The sequence below is a fragment of the Nuphar pumila genome, chromosome 1, assembly GCF_984573655.1.
Source record: "Nuphar pumila chromosome 1, dmNupPumi1.hap1.1, whole genome shotgun sequence".
NCBI classification, from domain to species: domain Eukaryota; kingdom Viridiplantae; phylum Streptophyta; class Magnoliopsida; order Nymphaeales; family Nymphaeaceae; genus Nuphar; species Nuphar pumila.
The window spans coordinates 1,378,823-1,401,712 of NC_143249.1; the positions used below are offsets into that span (position 1 = coordinate 1,378,823).

General features: G+C 39.1%; 2 protein-coding genes across 7 annotated transcripts in view; both read left to right on the forward strand.

The window, feature by feature from the left end:
• The window catches only part of LOC149847641 (HVA22-like protein k), a 25,492-nt gene continuing 2,602 nt past the window's right edge, over positions 1–22,890 (forward strand). Inside the window, exons 1-9 of one of the 6 annotated variants that reach the window (XR_016425817.1) lie at positions 1–86; positions 1,126–1,325; positions 1,820–1,878; positions 2,710–2,807; positions 11,675–11,726; positions 12,067–12,130; positions 14,799–14,907; positions 15,246–15,318; positions 15,404–15,490. Coding sequence is in view for 5 of the 6 variants with exons in the window: in XM_090020357.1 (XP_089876483.1) it covers positions 1,293–1,325; positions 1,820–1,878; positions 2,710–2,807; positions 11,675–11,726; positions 12,067–12,130; positions 14,799–14,894; positions 15,246–15,318; positions 15,404–15,489 (561 nt within the window). In the remaining variant the exon portion in view is untranslated. Of the gene's footprint in view, positions 87–265; positions 567–1,125; positions 1,326–1,819; positions 1,879–2,709; positions 2,808–11,674; positions 11,727–12,066; positions 12,131–14,798; positions 14,908–15,245; positions 15,319–15,403; positions 15,706–22,890 lie in introns of those variants that run through there. The other 5 variants (XM_090020357.1, XM_090019696.1, XM_089979930.1 and 2 more) reach the window with 5 other exon arrangements.
• LOC149847642 (arabinosyltransferase RRA3-like) overlaps positions 15,269–22,890 on the forward strand; it is a 23,416-nt gene continuing 15,794 nt past the window's right edge. The window contains exons 1-2 of the mRNA XM_090018621.1: positions 15,269–15,318; positions 15,404–15,490. Of these exons, the coding sequence (XP_089874747.1) occupies positions 15,479–15,490 (12 nt within the window). The 5' untranslated portion in view covers positions 15,269–15,318; positions 15,404–15,478. The remainder of the gene's footprint in view (positions 15,319–15,403; positions 15,491–22,890) is intronic.

Sequence of the window (22,890 nt, forward strand, 5' to 3'; positions counted from 1 at the left end):
TGGTTACGACTTACGACTCGGCGAACAGAAGAATATTTTTTCGTTTCGAAGGCGAAGCTCTTCAGAAGGTGATCGATTCTGCTTAGGTACGCTCTCTCTATCTCTTTCACACCTCTCATCTTCCGTTTTGATTCAATTTACTATTGGGATAACGATCTAGGGTTTTCTATTTTTCGATCCTTTTCCCCCTTTTACTGCTGAAATTTGAATCTGAAACTCGCTGAACCATCCGATTTTTGGAGCGGCCTCGGAATCGAATTAGGGTTATTTCTTTCGTTGAACTCGGTTTATGGTTTTGTTTATTCGGTTGTTCTTTCTCTCGTTTTATTCCGCTCAGTCGTTTTCTTGTTGAAGTCAGGTTCCCTCGTCGTTGTATTTCATGTTCCTGCGATTTCTGGGATCTTCTTTTGGAGTTAGTCGGCCGAGTGCGTAAGATGATGAAGATCGTGTTTGGCCTATAGGAATTTGTTTCTGGTTATGGGATTTTCGCCTTCTCTTCTGATCGGGGATTGTGATGGTCTTGCTTGGCGCCGCTAGTTGGGGCCTAATTGATGCTTCGGATGCTGGTTTTTCTTTCCTGCTTTACGTTTTTGCGTTATTTTTCGATTATTTGTATTCAAGTCTAATCGACGAAAAAATGTTGTGCCATATTTAGGTTTCGATCGTCGTTGCCTTTCTGTCCCAGAAAAACCAATTAATGGCGCGCGCGCACACACACACACACACACACACATGTGGGCGTGCACACGGATACACGCACACTTCTTTTAAGGATTAACCATTGGCGTTCACACCAACACGCATGCGAGCGCACACACACATACATGCTTAATGTGAGCCCTATTTAGTTCACACATCCTTTACTGTTTTGGTGCCAAATAACATATGTGCATGATTCTGTGTTTGGAACCCTGAAAATTCAGAATATGACATTTTTGTGTGGCCATGGGGATGCTTGTGTTTGCATGGATGTGTCGAAACTCCAAACTTCATATTTTTACTGTAGGATCTCTTTCCTTTACCTCTTATTGTTCATGAGTGCTGTTGCCTTGGATTGCTGGATCTCTCTTGCTTGGTAGAACCAATTAAAAGTCCTGTTTGGATCATTTCTCTCCTATGCTGAAGTTCGCAGTTGTTTCTTCATCGTGGCTCTTATACTCAGAAGTTGAAACTTTCTTCGGAAGGGCATAGTATCAGAAGAGAAAGGAAAATGAAGTGGACGGCTTAAATTGAATTTGTATGCTGATGTAAACTTTCAATCTGACTTGCGAAGTATCACTAATCCATGTCAAATGGCTCTTCTGGGATCTGCAGTTTCTAGCGGGGTGCGTAAGTCATCTTTTTGTTTTCTCTTTTGCATTTTTTTTCTTTCTCCAAATCTGTTGTATGGTATGAGCTTATAAATGGATGGTCTCTGCCATACTGAACGTGATTTTATTTTGGAGCGTGAAGCACCTATCTCTCTAACAATTTCTGGGGGTAAAACTTTTTAGTTTGCGTTCTATCACGTTGACCATCTCTCTGACCATTTCACAGGGTAGGATTTTTTAATCGGCATTATATCTTGGGCAACCAGTGTGTGTGTGTGTGTGTGTGTGTGTGTGTGTGTGTGTGTGTGTGTGTGTGTGTGTGTGTGTGAAAAGCACATCTTAAACATATGTTACAAGAATGATGGTCTGCTTAATAACTATGTTTCTATGTTTGGAGAATTTGTGTCTCCTACTTTTAGCTTCTGTTTTGCTTTCCCCTTTTTCTTGTTGGTTCTTTGTTGTGCTTATTGCAAGTTCAAATTTGTAATATAAAGGCTAATTTGTTGCAGGTTGGGTTGCGGTTACTGCTGTGCCCACTTGGTTCTAACATTGTCATTCGAACAGCTTGGTGAGATTTCATTTCTCTTTGGACCAGAAAGTAGGATGTTGTGGTTTTAACTTTATTCAATCGAAAATCTCCTTATTGTAATGCAATATTTTCAGCTGCCACCTTTTAGCGCCTAAAAGATACCCTGCTTTTAGCAACACAGAAATCATAACGCTTTTCATAGGAAGTAGCACAGAAATGATCAAGCTTTTCATGGAATTCTCAGGTGCCTTTTGCCAAATTCATTAACATTTCTTTCATGCCTGTTCCCATTCGTCAGGTTTCCACTTTGCATGATCTGTCTATGGCAGGGATATCATTTCTTGTCAATTGCTTCTATGTCAACCGTGGCAGGGCTGGCAAAATGACCAAGACACTGCTCAATTATGGGTCTAAAATTCTTGTACCTTGTTGATTTAGAGCCAAACTTTCTTGACTTGGGGCACTATTAGTTCTGCCTGGTCCAATCCATTGACAGTTACTGTTCTTTTGACTTATAATGTTGCTTACGTGGTCATATTCTCCTTCTTGGTTCCCTTCCAAAAAAAAAATCCCCTTCTTGGTGAGCAAAATTTTTTCCTTTTTGTTATCTATGCATGTAAACAAATTGCTACATGATTTGATCTGCAGTAAGTATATGGTTGGATTCACAAGGGTTGACACTTGACATTGATCTTCTTCTTTTGTCATGGTCTGTGAGTCATTTCATGGCTATATCAATATTTATAGTGTTAGACTATGTACCCCAAAACTTATTTCACTCAGACTTGGTGCCTAGTGGTAGGTTTAGTGTGGAATTTATCTGAAGCTTAACTTTTTTTTTATACCCATCTTTCGACTTTTTAAATGTAGCTGTTCAGTTGGAGTTGCTTTGCCTGTATACTCCACATTCAAGGCCATAGAAAAGAATGATCGTAAGGAACAAGAGAAGTGGTTGTCTTATTGGGCAGGTTTGTCATGATTTCCTAATATTTTGTTCTTTTCCATTTTATCATCCAATCTTCTTGTCTTTGAGATACAAATTGTTTCATTGACATTCACTTTACTTTTACCTAATGGAGAAATACATTCTAATCTTATAGATGATGTGGTTGTTCAAGAATATCTACTTGATGCTACATAGTCACAAATATCATTGAGGATATGAATTTAACTTGAAATTGCTGATAAATTTGTGATAAATTCAGTTTATCATCTCTTTTTATTGTTATTCTTTTATTTTTGTTCTCTTTAAGTTTTTAAGTATTTTCCTTTTTATTTTCTAGAATTCCGTCAATATTTTCCCAAAGAGTTTTTGAAATATCACAAGATTTTCCTTGAGAAAATTCTCAAAATGAAACTTTTGACAATAAGATGCAGAGCCTTCATACATGTTAACATCTTGTGCAATTTGTTTTTTACTGTAACACGTTACAATATACTGGATGATTATATGTTCTGACCATGGTTGCCAGTTGAGGAAGCGGGAAGCGAGAGCGGGAAGCGAGGCACTTTCAAAATTTTAGGAAGCGGGAAGCGTGGGACCACTTAGGAGCGAATCGGGAATCGTCTCGGAAGCGACCTAGGAAGCGAGGGGGAAGCAAAAATAAAAAAAAAAAAATTGAAAAAATGGGGGAAGCGCGGGAGAAGCGTGATTGGAAGCGGGCTTCCCATTCCCATTAAAAAATGGCGCTTCCCCGCGCGTTTCGGAAGTGCAACGTTTTGCGCTTCCGAAGCGCGCTTCCCCACTTACCTAGGCGCTTTCGGTAACTCTGGTTCTGACACGTTAACCTCACAGTATTTATTTATTAGTAACACATAATCACTAATAGATTTTTTGGAATGTTTTAATAAATACATAATTTTTTATTTCCTTCATCTCTCAAGTGGCATGTCTATCTTTTCCCCGTAATTGATTTTGCATGTAACATGGGGTAATATGTGCAGGTGTGAGAGCATGGATGTTTGTGTTCAACTAGCATAAAATTGCCAAATTGTCCTTAAGATGGTGGCATTTTTGAGATTTTTTTACTTTTTTTTTTGTAAAAAAAGTCATTTGAAGGTTGTTTTACTTTTACTTTTTTACTCCAGAAAAAAGGATCATATTTTACAGATAATTGCTTGAAGTTTGTACTAGTTACAAATAACTGCCTACATTTTCCATACTTTTATGTGCCTTGCTTTTCCTTACTAACATCATATAGCGGCTTGATTCAATTTCTTTCCATATATTGGATGGAAAAACATTATGAAGGACCACAAAATATATATTCAAAATTACATCGGTGCAAAGCAACTTGTTTCCTTATGACCACAAATGAAGATCTTTACCCTACCCTCTTCTTCCTGTATCTCTACCACAGAGTCCTACCCCCGCTTGGCCTACATCTCATTGGAAAATCACCTACAATATTCAAGCAATTGAGTTTGGGTGTGGGAGACACCGATTGATTAAACATGCATAAGTGAAGTGACATCTATGTCACATAGGTGCGGGTGCAGATACGGGTGCGGGTGTGACAATGCGGCACTTAAAAAAAACTTGGGTGCGGGGAGGGTATATATATGTGTATATATATATATATATATATATATATTAACAGTTTTAAGTTAACACTAATGAAATAAAAACAATTATCATAGCATCAATTCATCATGCATAAATTCATCATTTTTGTCCTTAAAACAAAAAAGATAATTTTTTTTTTATTAAAATAAAATTCCTAGAAAAAATTAGCAGAACTTAGAACTCCGCCAACGAGGGGAGGAGGAGGGAGGATAAGGAAGAAGAATGAGAGGAGGAGGAGAATGAAGAAGAAAGAGAGGAGGCAGCAACAAAGGGAGATGTCGAAGGAAGAAGAAGAAAGACAAGAGGAGGAGGAGAAGGAAGAAGAAGAGAGAGAGAGAGAGAGAGAGAGAGAGAGAGAGAGAGAGAGAGAGAGAGAGAGAGAGAGAGAGACTTACCATCGCTGCTCCCGCCGCTGCCGTCGGAAGAGGAGGAAGGGATGAGTCGGGGAGGGTGAGGAGGAGGGGTTGGCGGGGAGGGGAGGAGTCGTGACACTAAATACCCCCCATATATATATATATAAAGTGACCAAAATGGACTCAGCCAAAGTTGACCGAGTCCATTTTGGACACATATAACCCTAGGTGCGGGTTAACCGTACCTAGGGTTTATTGACCACACCGGGTGCTGCACCCGCATCGTGTCAATGCTGAAGGAAAAAAGTAAAAATACATTGCTGTTTTACAAGAATACCCCTATCAGGTATTTCACTAAAAAGGAAACAATATATATATATATATATATAAGTATATATATATATATATATAAGTATATATATATATATATATAAGTATATATATATATATAAATATTTTAACATGCCCCCTCAAACTTTACGGGGAGAAGACCGAAAGTTTGCTAAGAAGAAACATAAATCGTGGAGTTGGGAGCGCCTTGGTGAAGAAGTCAGCTAGTTGATACTCTAAAGTAACATATGGTAATGAGATAGTCCCTCTGAGATATTCATCTCGAACATAATGGCAATCCATTTCGATATGCTTGGTCCGCTCATGAAAGGTGTGATTGCTGGCAATGTATATCGCACTTTTGTTATCACAGCAGAGCTTGATGGGAGTGAAAATGAGGACGCCCATGTCACCAAGGAGACTCCTGAGCCATACGATCTCCATAGTTGTCATTTCCATGGCCCGATATTCGACTTCAGTGGATGATAGTGAAACCTTCTGCTGCTTCTTGCATCTCCACGAAATGAGGGATTCACCTAAAAAAATACAAAGACCCGTTATTGAGATACGATCATTGGGATTTCCTCCCCAGTCAGCATCAGTAAAAGCAGTTAAGACAAGAGATGAGGAAGAGGATAAGAAGAGTCCCTTGGATATAGTATTTTTGATATATCGCACTATTCTCATTACGGCCGCCATATGAACCGAAGTAGGTGCATGCTGAAACTGACTTGCTACATGAACTACATGAGCTATATCTGGACGTGTGATGGATAGATAGGTGAGAGATCCGATTAATTGACGGTAGGGGGTTGGATCCTCAAGAAGAACACAATCTCCAAGTCTCAGTTTTGCATTAATAACTTCAGGAGTCTTAACTTTCTTTTCATCAGATATTCCTGATTTGGTACAAATTTCTACAGCTAATTTCATTTGAGATAGGATGTATCCTCGCGGGGAATAAACCACTTCAATCCTTAAAAAATATCTCAAATATCCAAGGTCAGACATATCAAAAGTTTCTTTTAACATAGACTTTACATCATTTACTCCCTTTTTGTCATTCCCAGTGATGATCATGTCATCAACATACAGTAGAAGCATAATAATGGAGTCACCTGTCCTTTTAACAAAAAGAGTAGTGTCAGTATAGCAAGAAGAAAATCCTAAATTGATTAATACATTACTAAACCTATCATACCAAGCTTTAGGAGCTTGCTTAAGTCCATATAAAGCCTTTTTTAATTTCAAAATTTTTCCATTTAAATTCATACCTGGAGGCGGTTCCATATAAACTTCTTCATTTAAATTACCATTTAAAAAAGCATTTTTGACATCAAGTTGAAATATTGGTCATTTTTTAACAGAGGCTATAGCAATAAGAGCTCGAACACTAGTCATTCGAGCAACTGGGGCAAAAGTTTCATCATAATCTACCCCATACTCTTGGGCATATCCCTTGGCTACCAACCTAGCCTTATATCTTTCCAATGAACCATCACTCTTAGTTTTTACTTTAAAAACCCATCTACATCCAATGGGTTTCTTGCCAATGGGAGGATCAATGATTTCCCAAGTTTGCGCCCTTTTAAGAGCATTAAGTTCTAGTTTCATAGCTTCATTCCAATGAGCATATTGTTTAGCATCATTGTAATGAGATGGTTCATGAAAGGAGTGAAGAGCAAGTAGGCATGCTCGATAGTTAGGAGAAAAAGAATCATAAGAAACAAATCTATTGGGTATTTTGGAAATCCGATTTGATTTTCTTTGAGAGGTCTCTTCGATTGACTCACTTTGAAATTTTTTTTCAAGGGCACAAGGTGGATTTCTTTCATTCCTTCTAGAGTAGACTTGTATTTGTCTTGAAACATTTTCTTCTAAGTTTTGATCATCATTTGGATGTTCAAAATGATGTTCACCAAGGGGTTCACTAGGATCAATATGATCATCTATGATGTTTTCTTGAGGCAATAAGTCAAATAAAAAAGAATAATCAATATTTTCATTTGGTTGGTGCGAAAAACATTTTCTTCTTCTTGGAATGTGACATCTTTTGAGATATAAAGTTTGTTCTTAAGTATGTCAAAACATCGATATCCTTTTTGTTTTTCGCCATATCCCAAGAAAATACATTCAATAGCCCTAGGCGAAAGTTTATCATTTTTGTGAGTTAGAACAAAACATTTACATCCAAAAATCCTTAGTCTTTTATAATCGGGAGTCATATTGTAAAGTTTTTCGAATGAAGAAAGATTTTTCAAAGAGGATGAAGGGGTTCTATTGATAAGATACGTTGAGGTTAGAACCGCTTCGGCCCAAAAAGATTTTGGGATATTTTTTGAAATTAATAACGTTCTTGTAGTTTCTATTATGTGTCTATGCTTTCTTTTCGCAAGACCATTTTGTTGCGGAGTGTTGGGACAAGAACGTTGATGACAAATTCTATTTTCTTTTAAATAACTTTGAAAATCATTGGACAAATATTCGCCTCCCGAATTGGACCTAAGAATAGATAGATTTCCCAAAAATTGATTTTTAACCATTGCATGAAATTCTTTAAAAAAGGAGAAAACTTCGGATTTGCGACTTAGGAATTTAATCCACGTGAATCGAGTGAAGTCATCAATAAAGACCACATAATACGAAAATCCTCCTTTAGACAAAATAGGGGAAGGTCCCCACACATCGGAATGAACAAGTTCAAATGGCCGAGTGGTAAAGTAACTTCTTCGAGGAAATGGAGTAGCTTTAGATTTCCCAAAAATGCAATCTTTACAAGTCATGTGATTGTCTTTACAAGTATTGTTCAAAAACGGAAAAAGAGACATTTTTACAAAATTCGGATGACCAAGTCTCTCATGCCAAATTCCAATACTTTTGTCTTTTACAAGATTGCAAGAAGATTTAGATGGAAGAGTCAAAAAGTCCATAAAATAGAGATCACCCCTTCTATGGCCTTGCCCAATCAGCTTCCCTGACTGGAGATCCTGCACGGTGCAATCTTTAGGTGAGAAAGAGACTTGACATCCATGATCAGTGATTTGAGAAACTGAAAAAAGATTTAAATTAATTTTTGGAACGATTCTTACTTTAGGAACTAAATTTTTTTGAGAATTTTTAAAATCAAGCGTTCCAATACTTTCAATTTTCAATGATGTTCCATCGGCCGTTGAAACATAAGAGGATATGGGTTCGAAAAACACATTTGAAAGAGAGTTTTTATGAGATGCCATATGAAAAGAAGCACCAGAGTCTAGTATCCACATACCTGGAGGTGATGAAGAATAGGCGATGGCGGCTCCGGATGTTGAGGAAGAAGTCTTGAGAAGATGTTAGAGAACTTCGGAGATGTGATTAAGAGTCTCTTTGATATCTCCCTCTTTGGCATTTTCTTCTTCCTTCTTTGGAGAATTTTCTCCAACCGTGGCTACTTTTCCTTTAAGTTTGGGACAAACCGGTCTAATGTGTCCCGGTTCATTACAATAATGGCATATTATTCCCTTTCTAGGCCCGTTACTATTTTTGTTGAAGTGAGGAGGTCTATAGACTTTAACATTTGATCCGGGCCTAGTAACGACCAAAACTTCATCATTCTTAATACTTAAGCCAAGTCGAGTTTCTTCTTGGCATATTTCGGCGAGGGCATCTTCAATAGGTAAGGCTTTGCTTCTATGGAGAAGAGATGCCCTAACTTGTTCAAATTCCGGGCGAAGACCATGAAGAAATTGAAAGAAGTGCTCCTTTTCAATTTGTTTCCTTCTTAATTCAATATCTTCCGGAGCCACCCATTTAGGCTCAAGAAGAGCAAGTTCATCCCAAATAGGGGTTAGAGAGCTAAAGTAGTCCCAAACACTCATATCCATTTGTTTGGTGGAACAGATTTTTTCTTGACAAAAAAATTGTCGAGCAAGATCCTTTTGGGTATACATACCCTTAAGAAAAAACTATGCCTCATTGGACATTCTAAATTTGGCAATATTAGCATAATTTTTAAGGTCAACATTGTTCATAAACCATGCCAAAATTTTGGCATGGTTACTTTCCCAATCCTCAACTTTGGATTGATGGTCATTGATAGCTTTGATGCGCTCATCGCCATCTAAAGCTTTTTCAATCTCATTTTCGATTTTAGTGAGAACAAGAGAGGGTTCGGGAGTAGTTCCCATAACATAACCCCAAAGTTTCTTACCTCTTAGATGATTTTCCATCGCAGAGGCCCACATGAGATAGTTGGACCCATTTAGCTTAAAAGAAAGCTCCACTTTAGAATCACGTTCCATCGGCACCAAATCCTTCCTTTTTTCTCAAAATTTGAGAGGCACGCGTTCCAAGATAATAAAGAGAAGCCCAATCACCAACCGAGCTCTGATACCATGTAATGAAAAGAGGCGGAAGCTCCAATGGAGTAAAAAACACTCTTTAAGAGTGACCTTAAGAACCAAGAACACAAACACTATAAGTGCACCCACAAAACTCTCAAAGGTGGAAAATGACTTAAAGTCATAAGTTGGATTTATTGAAGAAAGGAAGATAAGGGTGAAAACCCCATGCATACAAGAGGAGAATACCTCCTCTATTTATAGAGGAGGGAGACTCAAAGAAGGGACCACAAGGGGGCTCCCTTGTAGTCGTTGGGAGCCCCAACGGTCAGAAATCTGACCGTTGGGGCCCCAACGACTACAAGAGTGGGGCCCTTGTGGTCTTACAAAAAGTAAAAAAATAAAAAAGAAAAAAGTAAAAAAGAAAAAGAAAAAAGGAAAAAAGTAAAAAAGGAAAAATACATTGTGGTTTTACAAGAATACCCCTATCGGGTATTTCACTAAAAAAGAAACAGTATATATATACATATATGTATATATATATGTACTTATATATATATATACATATTTTAACAGGTGCAGTGGGCTCTTTGGCGAGTCCCTATGACATAGAGTGACATATGCTAAGTTTGACCTGTGGGTACAATCACCTAGTGGCTTTTGAATGTGATGCTTAGATTAGGGTTTGTTACTTCATATTAGGGGTGGTCAGATAAATTTTCTATTGCATGCAGACTAGGGTGTTTTGACTCTCCAAATGCATAGAAATAGTGTGATAAACATGGTCAGCTTTGTTTAGACAAATGTGACTTGCTAATGTGATAGGGGTAAAAAATATTTAGTAGCAGCATTAAATTGAGCAATAAGAGGAAAAATTTCTGGTGTACAGATGGTCCGGTTTGGATTTTCCTATAGTAATGCATGAACAAGATAGAAACCTGTGATTGAATTTTTAACTTTTGTAAATCCTCCAAAATGTAAATCATGAAGAGTAAGACATAGTGCATAGTATCTCAAACATAGCAAATAATGCTTACTACCACTGTCATATGAACTAATCATGGTGCAATCATAAAATGTCTCACTAGTGAACAACATAGGTGATCTCAGGCCTAGTGATAGTCAAATAAATCAAGCTCCTTGCTAATTGGCGATATACTGTAAAATCATTGAGTGGTTTTCCGTCAATTAATCGAATCTTGGAATTTGTTTCAATGGGTGTATCAACATACTTCATGTTATCAGCTAGTCGTGCTCAAGCCACCAAATTAGTAGCATACTTGTGCTGAGACAGTAAATATCCTCTTTTAGAGTTTGTGACCTTCAATCCCAAGAAATTTTCCTCCTAAGTTCATTTCAAATAGCTTGGCAACCTTTGCTTAGCTCTCTCTATCACCTGTTCATATGTAAAATATCAGTCTAACAGCCACTGTACCTGATTGTCTAGGTTACTTTAGTAAAAGATGACCCTCAAGGAACTAAAGTCTGGCACTTCCACTCAGATCAAGTCATTATCCTTTGAACTTTGAGCCAGACCAGAAAATCTCTACTCAAACAAAACCAGAAAATATTAGAATTTTTTTGTCTAACTCAATACTGCTATGGAAACCTTGCTGTTTGCTTCTAAATCATATTGAATGCCATTATTTGTAGAAGCAGTAACACCTTGAATAAAAAAATAGTCCCAGAAAAGGGGTTAAAATTATGTTCTCTTACCTCTTCCTAGCCTCAAATGTTGATTTCAATCCCTCCTTGGTAGTTTTGGCCCTAAACCCTCTTGGGCTGCAATAGAGGGTGTTTCAATGGAGGACTCAGAATGCATTCATTCATTATTAGGGTTATTAAGTTTGCCTCATTATAAAGGAACCTTACAATGGGCAAAAATGGCCTTATTCAAGGCACTAATTGACAGAAAACAGGACTGACAAAAGATAGAAATACCCTCCTAAATAATAAAAATGATGAATATAACCATACTCTACATATATGCACACGTGTACAATAGGAACTGAAACACACATATTATACTTTCATAATACTCAATTAATCAGAGATAAAAGAGTATAGTGAACTTGGAGTATTGGCAAAACATTGGACAAGTGATCATCCGACTCCATCGTAATTTCTGTTTTTTTTATTGTTGGACATGGCTACTTTATTTTCTCTTTGGACGTCTCAGTATATGTGGAGTGCTTTGAATAATTGACTTGAAGTCTATGCACTTGTATTTGATTGTCATTACCTTAAAATCCTTTTGATATTTTCAGTATATGGATCATTCAGCCTTGCAGAAATATTTACAGACAGAATAATCTCCTGGTATGTGTTGTTTTACTGTATGGTGTTTGTTATGCTTGTGTTTTCCATTTTTCCTTTTGTCAAGTTTCTTATCAAACTAATTGTTTAGTGAATAAAGAAATCTACCTACATAATGACTCATCTATTAAATTGGAAAATTGTTTGTTGGATCTGGCAAAATGTGTTGTTTTCCTGGGATTAAATGTAACAGCTGGCTTTCTAGAGTCACACTATCTAAGTTGATATCTCACCTCTTTGCGAGGATATCCACCAGCTGCCTCACAAAAACAAGTGTAGTTTTTTCACTGGTCTGATGCTGATTTCTTAATAGTTTCTTATTGAATGTGCTGCACTCTGGCAGGTTTCCATTGTACTATCACATGAAGTTTGCATTTCTTGTTTGGCTTCAACTACCATCCATTGAAGTATGTCTCTCTCTTTCTCTGTGTGTGTGTGTATATACATACATACATGTAATATATGTGTTATATATCCTTCTATTTCACTTTATTTCCAAGCCACCATGTTCTTGCACATATTTTAGGGTATTAATTTCCCAGCTCATGTTTTGTACTAATCTAAGTCATATATTCTAAACAGTGGAGTTGTTTCTGTTAAAATACATGTAATCTATATATATATTGTCTAATATACCCAATAGGGGTATTTTAGTCATTTCACAAGTACCCGATAGGGGTACTTGTTATTTTCCCCTTTTTTTGTATTTATTTTGCACATTCTTTTTTCTTTTTTTATTTTTGTTTTTTACCCACATAAGGGGCCCCACCATTGAGTCGATGGGGCCCCCAACGGTCACATTTGTGACTGTTGGGGGCTCCCAACGACTCCATGGGGAGCCCCCTTTTGTGGCACTTCTTTTTAGGCCATAAGGCCACCCCTCTCTCCCTTTCTTTTTGTATATATAGGGGTGCCCCCCTCTTGTATTCTTCACTCTTGAGAGCTCTCTCTTTTCAATAAGAGACATTTATATTTTTATGTTGTGTTGTCTCTTTGTGGATTTGGGTGTTATCCCTTTTGTTTGTCCATTGGTGGTTGTTGTAAGTGCTTATCGCACTCTTTGTTTTTCCGCATATCTCATTACAGTTTCTTACATAGAATCAATATGGAAAGCATTGAGTGAAGGAGGTGATGTGTACAATTGGGTTAAAGGCATGAGCATCTAGACCAAGAAAACTTGAACAGGGAAAATCTTATTAAAAACATCGAAAAGGAGAAAGTTAAAAGTATATTTTGCAGCATTTATCAATGTTGTAAAATACATATTGTAACTCGTGTCATAATTGCAATAAATTGGTATCACAAATTTGCATGACATAATGTTAAACATTTAAAAATTTGAAAAAATACATAATGGCAATTATGAATGAAGCTATATAATGCAAAAAATATACAACAGAATAAAGTAAAAAAAATACTATCACATGAAGTTTGCGTTTCCTGTTTGGCTTCAACTGCCATCTGTTGACCTCTCTCTCTCTCTCTCTCCCATACAGTGTTATTAAAAGCGCACCTCAAGGCTCAAAAAGCGTGCCTCGCCTAAAGGCAGGGGGCTTTGTGCCTTGAGGCGCAAGCATAAGGCGCAAAAGCCCTGAGGCGCACGCCTTGATGCAAACGCCTCAGGGCGAGGCGCGCCTCAAGGTGAGGCGTACGCGCCTCACCTTGTTTTGGTAAATTTATATTTTTCATCCATTTTACATTGAAATTTGAGGATCTCAATTGGAACTCCGGTCTGGCCCATGTATGGTATGAAAGTTCACAAACCATATCATATATTAATTGGGCCCTTCGTGTCTGACCCGGATTCTTTTTTAACCTTTTTATTTATCATCAAACCCAAACCATTGACACCCCTAGGTGAAAGGTGCTTGCCTGAATCAACTTGATTGATTGAACTTGAAAGGTAAAGTTCTTGAATTAAGTTTTGAGCCTGAAGTGGACCTTGTTGGGGCATTTACACAAGAGCTCCAAACCAAACCAGTTTTTGTCCTTTTAAATCTCTTTTTTTTCTTAATTAGCCATGGAGAAGCTGCTGCTATAGCTTTGACCTGAGTCATTGTCTGCAGTATAAAGCTGCATGAGTGCTCTTCATCTTACCATTGAAGATAGTTTCTCATTTTCCTGTCATTGCCAAATAAAATAATTAATAGAGAAGAGTTTGTCTTTCTATGTTGTTCTATTGTAAACGAGTATCAGTTTTTAAGTATATTTTAACTTTTGTTGGTTAATCTCGTATATTTTTCAGTTATTTCAGTTAGTTTTTGTTAGGCAAGGGCGACAACCCTAAACCTAAACAAATCGGGTCTGATCCATAAGAAACCGGGTCTCAAAGATAAACCCAAGAAAAAAAATTCTTCGCGGGGGAGCCCCTGGACCCTCCCTTCTATAAGGGCAAAAACTCTGAATTAGGCTCCACAACTCATCAGTTTCTTATTATATTTTAACTTTTGTTGATTAATCTCATATATTTTCCAGTTATGTAATCAGTTTTTTAGTTACTTTTATATGTTAATCTCATATTTTTTAGAATAATCTCATATATTTTAACTTTTGTTGGTTAATCTCATATATTTTTCAGTTATTTCAGTTATGTAATCAGTTTATTAGTATATTTTAACTTTTTTTTGGTTATTCTCATATATTTTCCAGTTATGTAATCAGTTTTTAGTTACTTTTGTATGTTAATCTCATATTTTTTAGTACTTATTTGAGATTTTCTATTTCTTAGTGATTGTTATTTAATCAATAAAGTATTTCTTTATTTATTTGTACTTTTAGATATTTTTTATAATATTTTTTAAGTTTTCATTTTTTTTTGAGGCTTACGCTTTACGCCTAGAGGCTTACGCCTCGCCTTGGTTTTTGGTGGAGCGCCTCGCTACGCCTCAACGCTTTTCACAACACTGCTATTTGTGTTACTGATGCAACTTTTGAGGTTGCACTTTTAGGCTTATGGAATATTTTCATATTCTGGGATAGAAAGTTAATCTGGGTGCCACATACAGTGCCAGCAGATGATCTACTTTTCCTTTTTAATTTTTTCGTCCACACTCATTTAAAATGTTTGATGAGCAGGGTGCAAGCCATTTGTATATGATGTATCTGCGTCCATTTCTACTGAAGCATCAAGCTAAACTCGACCAAGCATTGGGTTTGATTTATGGTGAAATGGTAGGCTTCATGAGTAATATTTTGTGCATGGGTTTTCGTTCACAAATTATTCTTTTCTATATGCGCTCCATACTGTTCTACTTCTACTCTTGTACCAAATCTTTACATGAAATCACTAATTATTAGTGCGAAATAATGCATTTTGTCCATCAATTACAGTTGATCCACTTGGGAATTTAGTTCTTTTAGGTAATCTCATTTTGCATGTGTATGTGCATATCTTCACCTATAGGGGTTCACATTCATTCTTTTCCAGTTGCCCTATTCTCTTCAGTTAGGATCTGGCTAGTTGCGATTAATCTGTGTATTTATTGATTGATGAAGTTAAACCTAATGCAATATTGTTTCCAGAACAAATTTTTCACCTCCCACCAAAAAGAAATCCAATTTCTGAGGGTCATGTTGCAGAGGTCTATATTTTCAGGTACCAATTGCGTTTCCATGTTCTGGGTGACCTTTCTTAGTAGCTTCCATCTTAAAAATGAATTTTATGGTTATTTCTTGGACAGTGTACCAGACTGTTAAGGGTATTTTTCAGCCGGTGCCCCCATGTCTCCCTGCTGCGACTGAGGGTGAAGGTTCGGATGATGATTAAGGTGTGTTTTTTGTCGATAGCGGGAAATAGATAAACTCGATCTTACATAGTTCTCCGTGTATATACGCTTAATAGATTAATGAATGCCTAGGTCGGCTTCCATCTTTTCTTAGCAGTTTTATATTTTGTGTTTTCATTTGGTGTTCACACAATTGCTTGACAAAGTGGTTTCAATAGTGGAAAATGGTGCTGTGATCACACGTTTACTACCACACCCCTACACAAGATAACATGGCATCGGAAGGCTTGAATTTCAAAACATTCATCTTCTGCCAAAAGAAAGAAGGAAAGAATATTTTACATGTAGATGCATACCGTAATCAATTTACATTCGAGTGATTTGAAATAGAGACCTTACCTTTGATTAAATACCTTAGGTATGTGCCTGAGTTAGTGTTCGGCCAAATCTTGAACGGAAACTATTTGGTGAAAGGTGAAATTAAATTCTCCATTGCATTTTCTGGTTCATTGCATGTTTGGTTGAATGGGTTTACAGTAACAGCTTATGCTTTGGTATTGTTCGAGTTAGTTGCAATGTTGGACGAACCTTAGTGTAAGAGAAAACGAAGACAGGGACTCCCTAGATGAATCCTCACATAGTCATCTTTTATGGGTAGCCATTACTCCATATGTCATTGCTTAGATCACGAGGCAATGCAGAAAACAAGGATATGATATCACTCTCCATAGCTATGAGGATGTAGTGCTGTGTGAAGCATTGACTGCACGCTATTGCTGCTGATCTACTCCAGAACCCGAATTTCTGAAGCTATCAGTATCACTCTCTCCATTAAAGTTTCTTGCGAACTCTGCTGCTGTAATGTTCTCTTGGACCTGCCTCTATCTAACCAGACCATCATCTGTTGGAAAGTTGAGACCGCCACTAGAACAGGAAGCCATTCTCCTTCAAACAGGGCAGCCCTCCTCCTTTTCCAAGGTCCAACACCAAACCAAAGAACTTGTGGGATCATAAAGTTCTGATTTTTCAAATATCAAGCCTTTTTGACAGATCAATAAATTATATTATTACTTTGAAATCACAATCGTTTCCAATTTAGGCTTTCTTCCTCTTCACACTTGTCACCTAAAAAATGCTCAAAGTTTCCCAAAATTACCACGATTTGGTTCTCCTTTTCTGGTAGCCAGTATGGGCTAATATCAAGGGGGGAGGGGGGGAGGATAACCCAGACATGAGAGAGAGAGAGAGAGAGAGAGAGAGAGAGAGAGAGAGAGAGAGAGAGAGAGAGAGCCGGTCACTGCTAGAAGAGGACCGTAGGGTTTGGATACCGTAATGATTTTGATTGAAGAAAGGAATGGGTAAATTTGCCTTTTTCCTTTCGTTTAACTAAAGATGGTTAAACAATGCCAGAGACCAAGGGAAGAACCTACTCAAGCCATGAAAGCTTATGTGTTTTGAAATGTTAGGTGGTCAAAATGAAAATTTAGTACAACCTAGCCGTCACTATGAAGATTACGCAAAAAGAATTGCGTCACATCGAATACGGGTGAACTCATGGCCTTTATTTTTCGACAGAGAAAGCTGGGGTTGGGCGGACCCCTACCTGAAAGAAAACTAACTACATTAACGTTTACAAGAGGGAGTCCAAACTTGACTCATATCAGACAATTGCCTGTTGGTTTCTGAAAAACACTGTTCCCTCTCTCAAACAGCAGCGACCTCCTTATTATCTGAATCCGCAGGTCTGGGTGAAGAAGCAGCAGTTACTGAACGACGTTTTTGAAGTCATTCAGAGCGGACCAGTTTAGAAGCAAGACCTTCCGTTAAGATCTAATCTCAGGTTGGTGAAGGCGCAACATGTCCGCAATTTGCAGCCTTGCCCATCTCCGACCCAAACCCCGGACGTTCCAGCTAAGGACTCTCATGAGAATCTTGGACGCGCGATGTGATACAAGTCGACACAGCAACCTCCTGCAAAGGACCTTGATCCAAGTTTTCTAGAATCACCTCAGAAACATGGCTATTGATAGAAGCTGATCCACTTTCCTTCAAGCAATTCTGAGATTGTCGATGTGGCTGCAACCTAACAGAGCGATTGGTATTGCTTCGACAACCCACTTCTGGCGGGGTGGGTCTAGAAGGATCAAAAGCCCCAGTTTTGTAGTGTCGGTGCTGTTTGGTAGAGTCCCCATGCTGCACTGAAGAAGAAACGTCCTCCGGTGAAGGAGGGACGTTATCCTTGGAAATAACAGGGTCGGTAAGTGTAGTGAACTTGAAGGGTTCCTCCTTAGATGGTATCAAACCTAGCTACACCGGTAGGTGATTTGTCCACAGTAGGCATCAGCATGCCCACATCAGCAGGGGATGTGTCTGTAGTAGGCGGCACTTTAGGCAGAAACTTCCTTACATGGCAACCAACTGAATCTAACGTGGCCACCCCTCTACCCCCAAAGTCTACAACTGGACTACTGTTCTGACGGATTCACCATACGGGCAGATACTTCCAACTGAATCGCCATACCCACAGAAACGTCCGACAACTTTTCTTACTGAGCCTCCAAATCGATGACATTGGATCTTGGCAACCCAGTAGACGATCCATTCAAAGGAGGCTGCTGTTCGATTTCCATAGCCATGCCAGAGATGTCCTTCACAACTGATGGTGATGAAGAGAGTAATTCTTGATCTGACGATTGTCAGATTTCTATTCTTAGAAAGGGCAGCAAATCTAAGCAGCACGAGCAACTGGGGCCTTACGACGCCGGTGAATCTTCACCTGTTGCCAATTGTCCTTAGCACGATCATGAACTTCTCCCGCAGGCGGCATAGGACGAGCAGGGCAAGTAACCGTTGAGTGATTTGTAGACCCATAGCAAGAGCAATAGTGAATCCTATTTTCATAAATGATTTATCGTTGGAAGGTTCTGCAATTTAAGATTGCAATTTCGATATGCGTTTTAGGAGAAAAATCCAATGGCACAGAAACACATATTCTTGCAAACGTCGCACGCTCCAATGAGCGAGTATGGTGATCTATTTCCATAAGACTGCTGTGAAGGCAGGACACAACTCCCTCAAAAATATCCATAGTCCACCATTCCGCCGACAACCCCGAAAGACGTATCCATTAAGGAACCCGGTTCGAGGCTTGGAGTTTGAGTTCCATATCAGGAAGCCATTGGTGAGCTCGCCCACCATGCAGAATACGATTCATCTCCTCCAAACTATTTAATCGAATCATGAATAAACCCTGACTGAACGATGTGAATTTGATAGGAGCCTCAGTATGTAAACCCTGACTGAACGACAGAATACTTCCATAGCAATCGCAATGCTTGAAAAGCATATAATCAGTATGTTTACGAGCGAAGCAGGTTATATGTTCTCTCCCCGAAGAGGGCAGTTAGCTACATCTTGTGTTCGGGGGTCCCAATGAGCACCATGTATTTAAGCATGTGCGTCTTGTATCCCGATGTTTGTTAGCATTAATTAGCGTTGAAGTTTGATGCGATTGCAAAGACTTAAGTACCCTCTCCTCCATTGGTGCAAAAAAATGACAATTCTAGAAAAGAAGTGGTTGTAAAGACTTAAGTGCCCCGAAGATGATTATTTAAGACCCAGTCTCTGCACTGCAGGATTATCTGAGAAAGAAATTTTCTCTGAAGGAGGCCATGAACATCAAGCCTCTCACTTTCTCTCTCCCTTCTCTTTTTGCTTCTGTGTACATCCAGCAGAAGATCCTACATTGCTCCATCAAACACCGACTGACCTGCACATTGACTGTTGTGGAGCCTTATTCAAAGTTTGTACCCTTACAGGAGGAGGGTTTGGGGGCTCCTCCCAGCGTGGGTAGCATCATTCAACTAAATGAGTTGTGGATCCTGATTCAGAGTTTTTACCCTTACAGGAGAGGGGTTTGGGGGCTCCTCCCAGCGTGGATAGTATCATTCAACTTGAACAGTTGTGGAGTCTGATTCAGAGTTTTTACCCTTATAGAAGGAGGGTCCGAGAGCTCCTCCCAGCGTGGGTAGCATCATTCAACTTAATGAGTTGTGGAGCTTGATTCAAAGTTTTTGCCCTTACAGGAGGAGGGTTTGGGGGCTCCTCCGAGCGTGGATAGCATCATTTAACTTGATGAGTTGTGGAGTCAGATTCAGAGTTTTTGCCCTTACAAGAGGGGGGTTTGGGGGCTCCTTCCAGCGTGGGTAGAATCGTTCAACTTGATAAGTTGTGGAGCTTGATTCAGAGTTTTTGCCCTTACAGGAGGGGGTTTGGGGGCTCCTCCCAGCGTGGGTAGCATTATTCAACTTGATGAGTTGTGGAGCCTGATTCATAGTTTTTGCCCTTACAGGAGGGGGTTTGGGGGCTCCTCCCACCGTGGGTAGCATAATTCAACTTGATGAGTTGTGAAGCCTGATTTAGAGTTTTTGCCCTTACAAAAGGGGGGTCCGGGGGCGCCCCCCGGCGTGGGTCACGCTGCGCGGGGGTCCAGGGGGGCCCGCCCTTGGCGGGGGGGCTCGGTGGGCACCGCCCCCCGGACTAAAAATTTTTGGGGCCTTGTATAATTTTTTTATTTTCTTTTCCTCTTTTAACTATCGAAAAACAACAATAAAGCGTTTTGTTTAATCGTGGGGCTCATGTTTCCTTCAATTGTTTCTTGTTCGAGGTTTTCGTAACACCTCTTCCCACGAATTTTCTATTTTTCTTTTTATGTTTCTTTCCCATGATTTTTTTAATGACTTCCCTACAACGATTTATAGTGTTGTCGGGTCTCCAACGAGCCCCACAGCGATTTATAGTGTTGTCTGGTCTTCCAACAACGATTTATAGTATTGTCGGGCCTTCCTACAATGATTTGTAGTGTTTTTGAGTCTCCAACGAGCCTCATAACGATTTATAGTGTTATCCGGCCTTTCAACAATGATTTGTAGTATTGTTAGGCTTTTCTACAATGATTTGTAGTGTTTTTGGGTCTTCAACGAGCCCTACAGCGATTTATAGTGTTATTCGACCTTTCAACAACGATTTGTAGTGTCTTCCGCAAATCACTATAGCGATTTGTAGTGTTATTGAGTATCCAACGAGCCCCATATCGATTTATAGTGTTGTCCGGTCTTTTAACAACGATTTGTAGTATTATCGGGCCTTCTTATAGTGATTTGTAGTGTTTTCGGGTCTCCAACGAGCCTCACAGCGATTTGTAGTATCTTTCGCAAATCACTATAGCGATTTGCAGTGTTTTTGGGTCTCTATCGAGCCACACAACGATTTATAGTGTTGTTGGATCTCACTATAGCGATTTGTAGTATCTTGCGCAAATCATTATAGCGATTTGTAGTGTTATTCAGTAAGCAAATCACTGTAAATCGCTATCCGAATTAGGACCAACTTGTTAGGGCCATATCTCCCTAACCAAAGGTCATATTCTAAATTCGTAAAAAGTGGTGTCTTCATTATTGAGTCTAGTTTATTTCTGTTAAATTTTAGCGATTTTTATGGTCATTTCATTCTCCATTTTAACTAAAAACTAAGCCATAGAAATGGGGAATGAACTGGAGAATGAAATGATCATAGAAATCACTAAAATTTGACAGGAATAAACTAGACTCAATAACGAAGACACCATTTTTTACGGATTTAGAATATGACCTTTGGTTAGGGAGATATGGCCCTGACAATTTGGTCCTAATTCAGGTAGCGATTTACAACGATTTGCTTACTGAATAACACTACAAATCGCTATAGTGATTTTCGTAAGACACTACAAATCGCTATAGTGAGATCCAACAACACTATAAATCGCTCTGGGCTCTATGGAGACCCAAAAACACTGTAAATCGCTATAGTGATTTATGGAAGACACTACAAATCGTTGTTGGAAGACCGAATAACACTATAAATCGCTGTGAGGCTCGTTGGAGACATGAAAATACTACAAATCGTTGTAGGAAGGCCCGATAATACTACAAATCATTGTTAAAAGACCGAACAACATTATAAATCGTTGTGGGGCTTGTTGGAGACCCAATAACACTACAAATCGCTATAGTGATTTGCGGAAGACACTACAAATCATTGCTGAAAGGCCGAATAACACAATAAATCGCTGTGAGGCTCGTTAGAGTCCCGAAAACACTACAAATCGCTGTAGGAAAGCCCAACAATACTATAAACCATTGTTAGAAGGCCGAATAACACTATAAATCGTTGTGGGGTTCGTTGGAGACCCAAAAATACTACAAATCATTGTAGGAAAGCTCGATAATACTATAAATCGCTGTTGGAAGACCAAACAACACTATAAATCGATGTGGGGCTCGTTGGAGACCCGACAACACTAAAAATCGTTGTAGGGCAGTCATTAAAAAAACCATGGAAAAGAAACAGAAAAAGAAAAATAGAAAAATCGTGGGAAGGGGTGTTACGAAAACCTCGAGCAAGAAACAACCGAAGGAAACATGAGCCCCACGATTAAACAAAATGCTTTATTGCTCTTTTTCGATAGTTAAAAGAGGGGAAAAATAAAAAAATTATACAAGGCCCCAAAAAAAATTGGTCCGGGGGGCGCTGCCCTCCGCCAGGGGCGCCCCCCTGGACCCCGCCTGCTGACTGCGCAGCTGGACCCGCGCCGGGGGGGAGCCCCCGGACCCCCCTCCTATAAGGGCAAAAACTCTAAATCAAGCTCCACAACTCATCAAGTTGAATGATGCTACCCATGCTGGGAGGAGCCCCCAAACCCCCTCCTGTAAGGGCAAAAACTATGAATCAGGCTCTACAACTCATCAAGTTGAATGATTCTACAGTCAGTGCGCAGGTCAATCGGTGTTTGATGGAGTAATATAGGATCGTCTGCTGGATGTGCGCAGAAGTAGAAAGAGAAGGGAGAGAGAGTGAGAGGGTTGATGTTCATGGCCTTCTACAGGGGGAACTCTTTGCCTCCCTTGATTTCTTCTCTAGAGAGAGAGAGAGAGAGAGAGAGAGAGAGAGGGTTTTACAATGTTTTACGGAGAAGGCAGAAGAAGAAGATGACGATGAAATGTTCAAACAGACATTTTTGATGGCTCAGGTTCGTTTCGTTGGATGACCATCGGATCGCCGACTCACCATCGGATCGTCGGCTCACCATCGTTTCGTCGGATCACCATCGAATCGTCGACTAAGGTTCATTTCACTGTGTAGACTTTGAAGAGTCAACATCATCCTTGACTTTCTGGATGAAGGACATGTTTGTCCTTTTTTTGAACCGTTTGTTTTCTTTTTTTGAATAAAAGACATTTTTGTCAATTTCTCAAACCATCATTTTATGGCAAGAATAGCAAGAAAGGGTACTTAAGTCTTTGCAACCGCACCAAACTCCAATGCTGAGTGATGTCAACATATATGGGAATACGAGCCCCATGTGCTTATGTATGTGGTGCTTTTTGGGACCCCCGAACACAGAC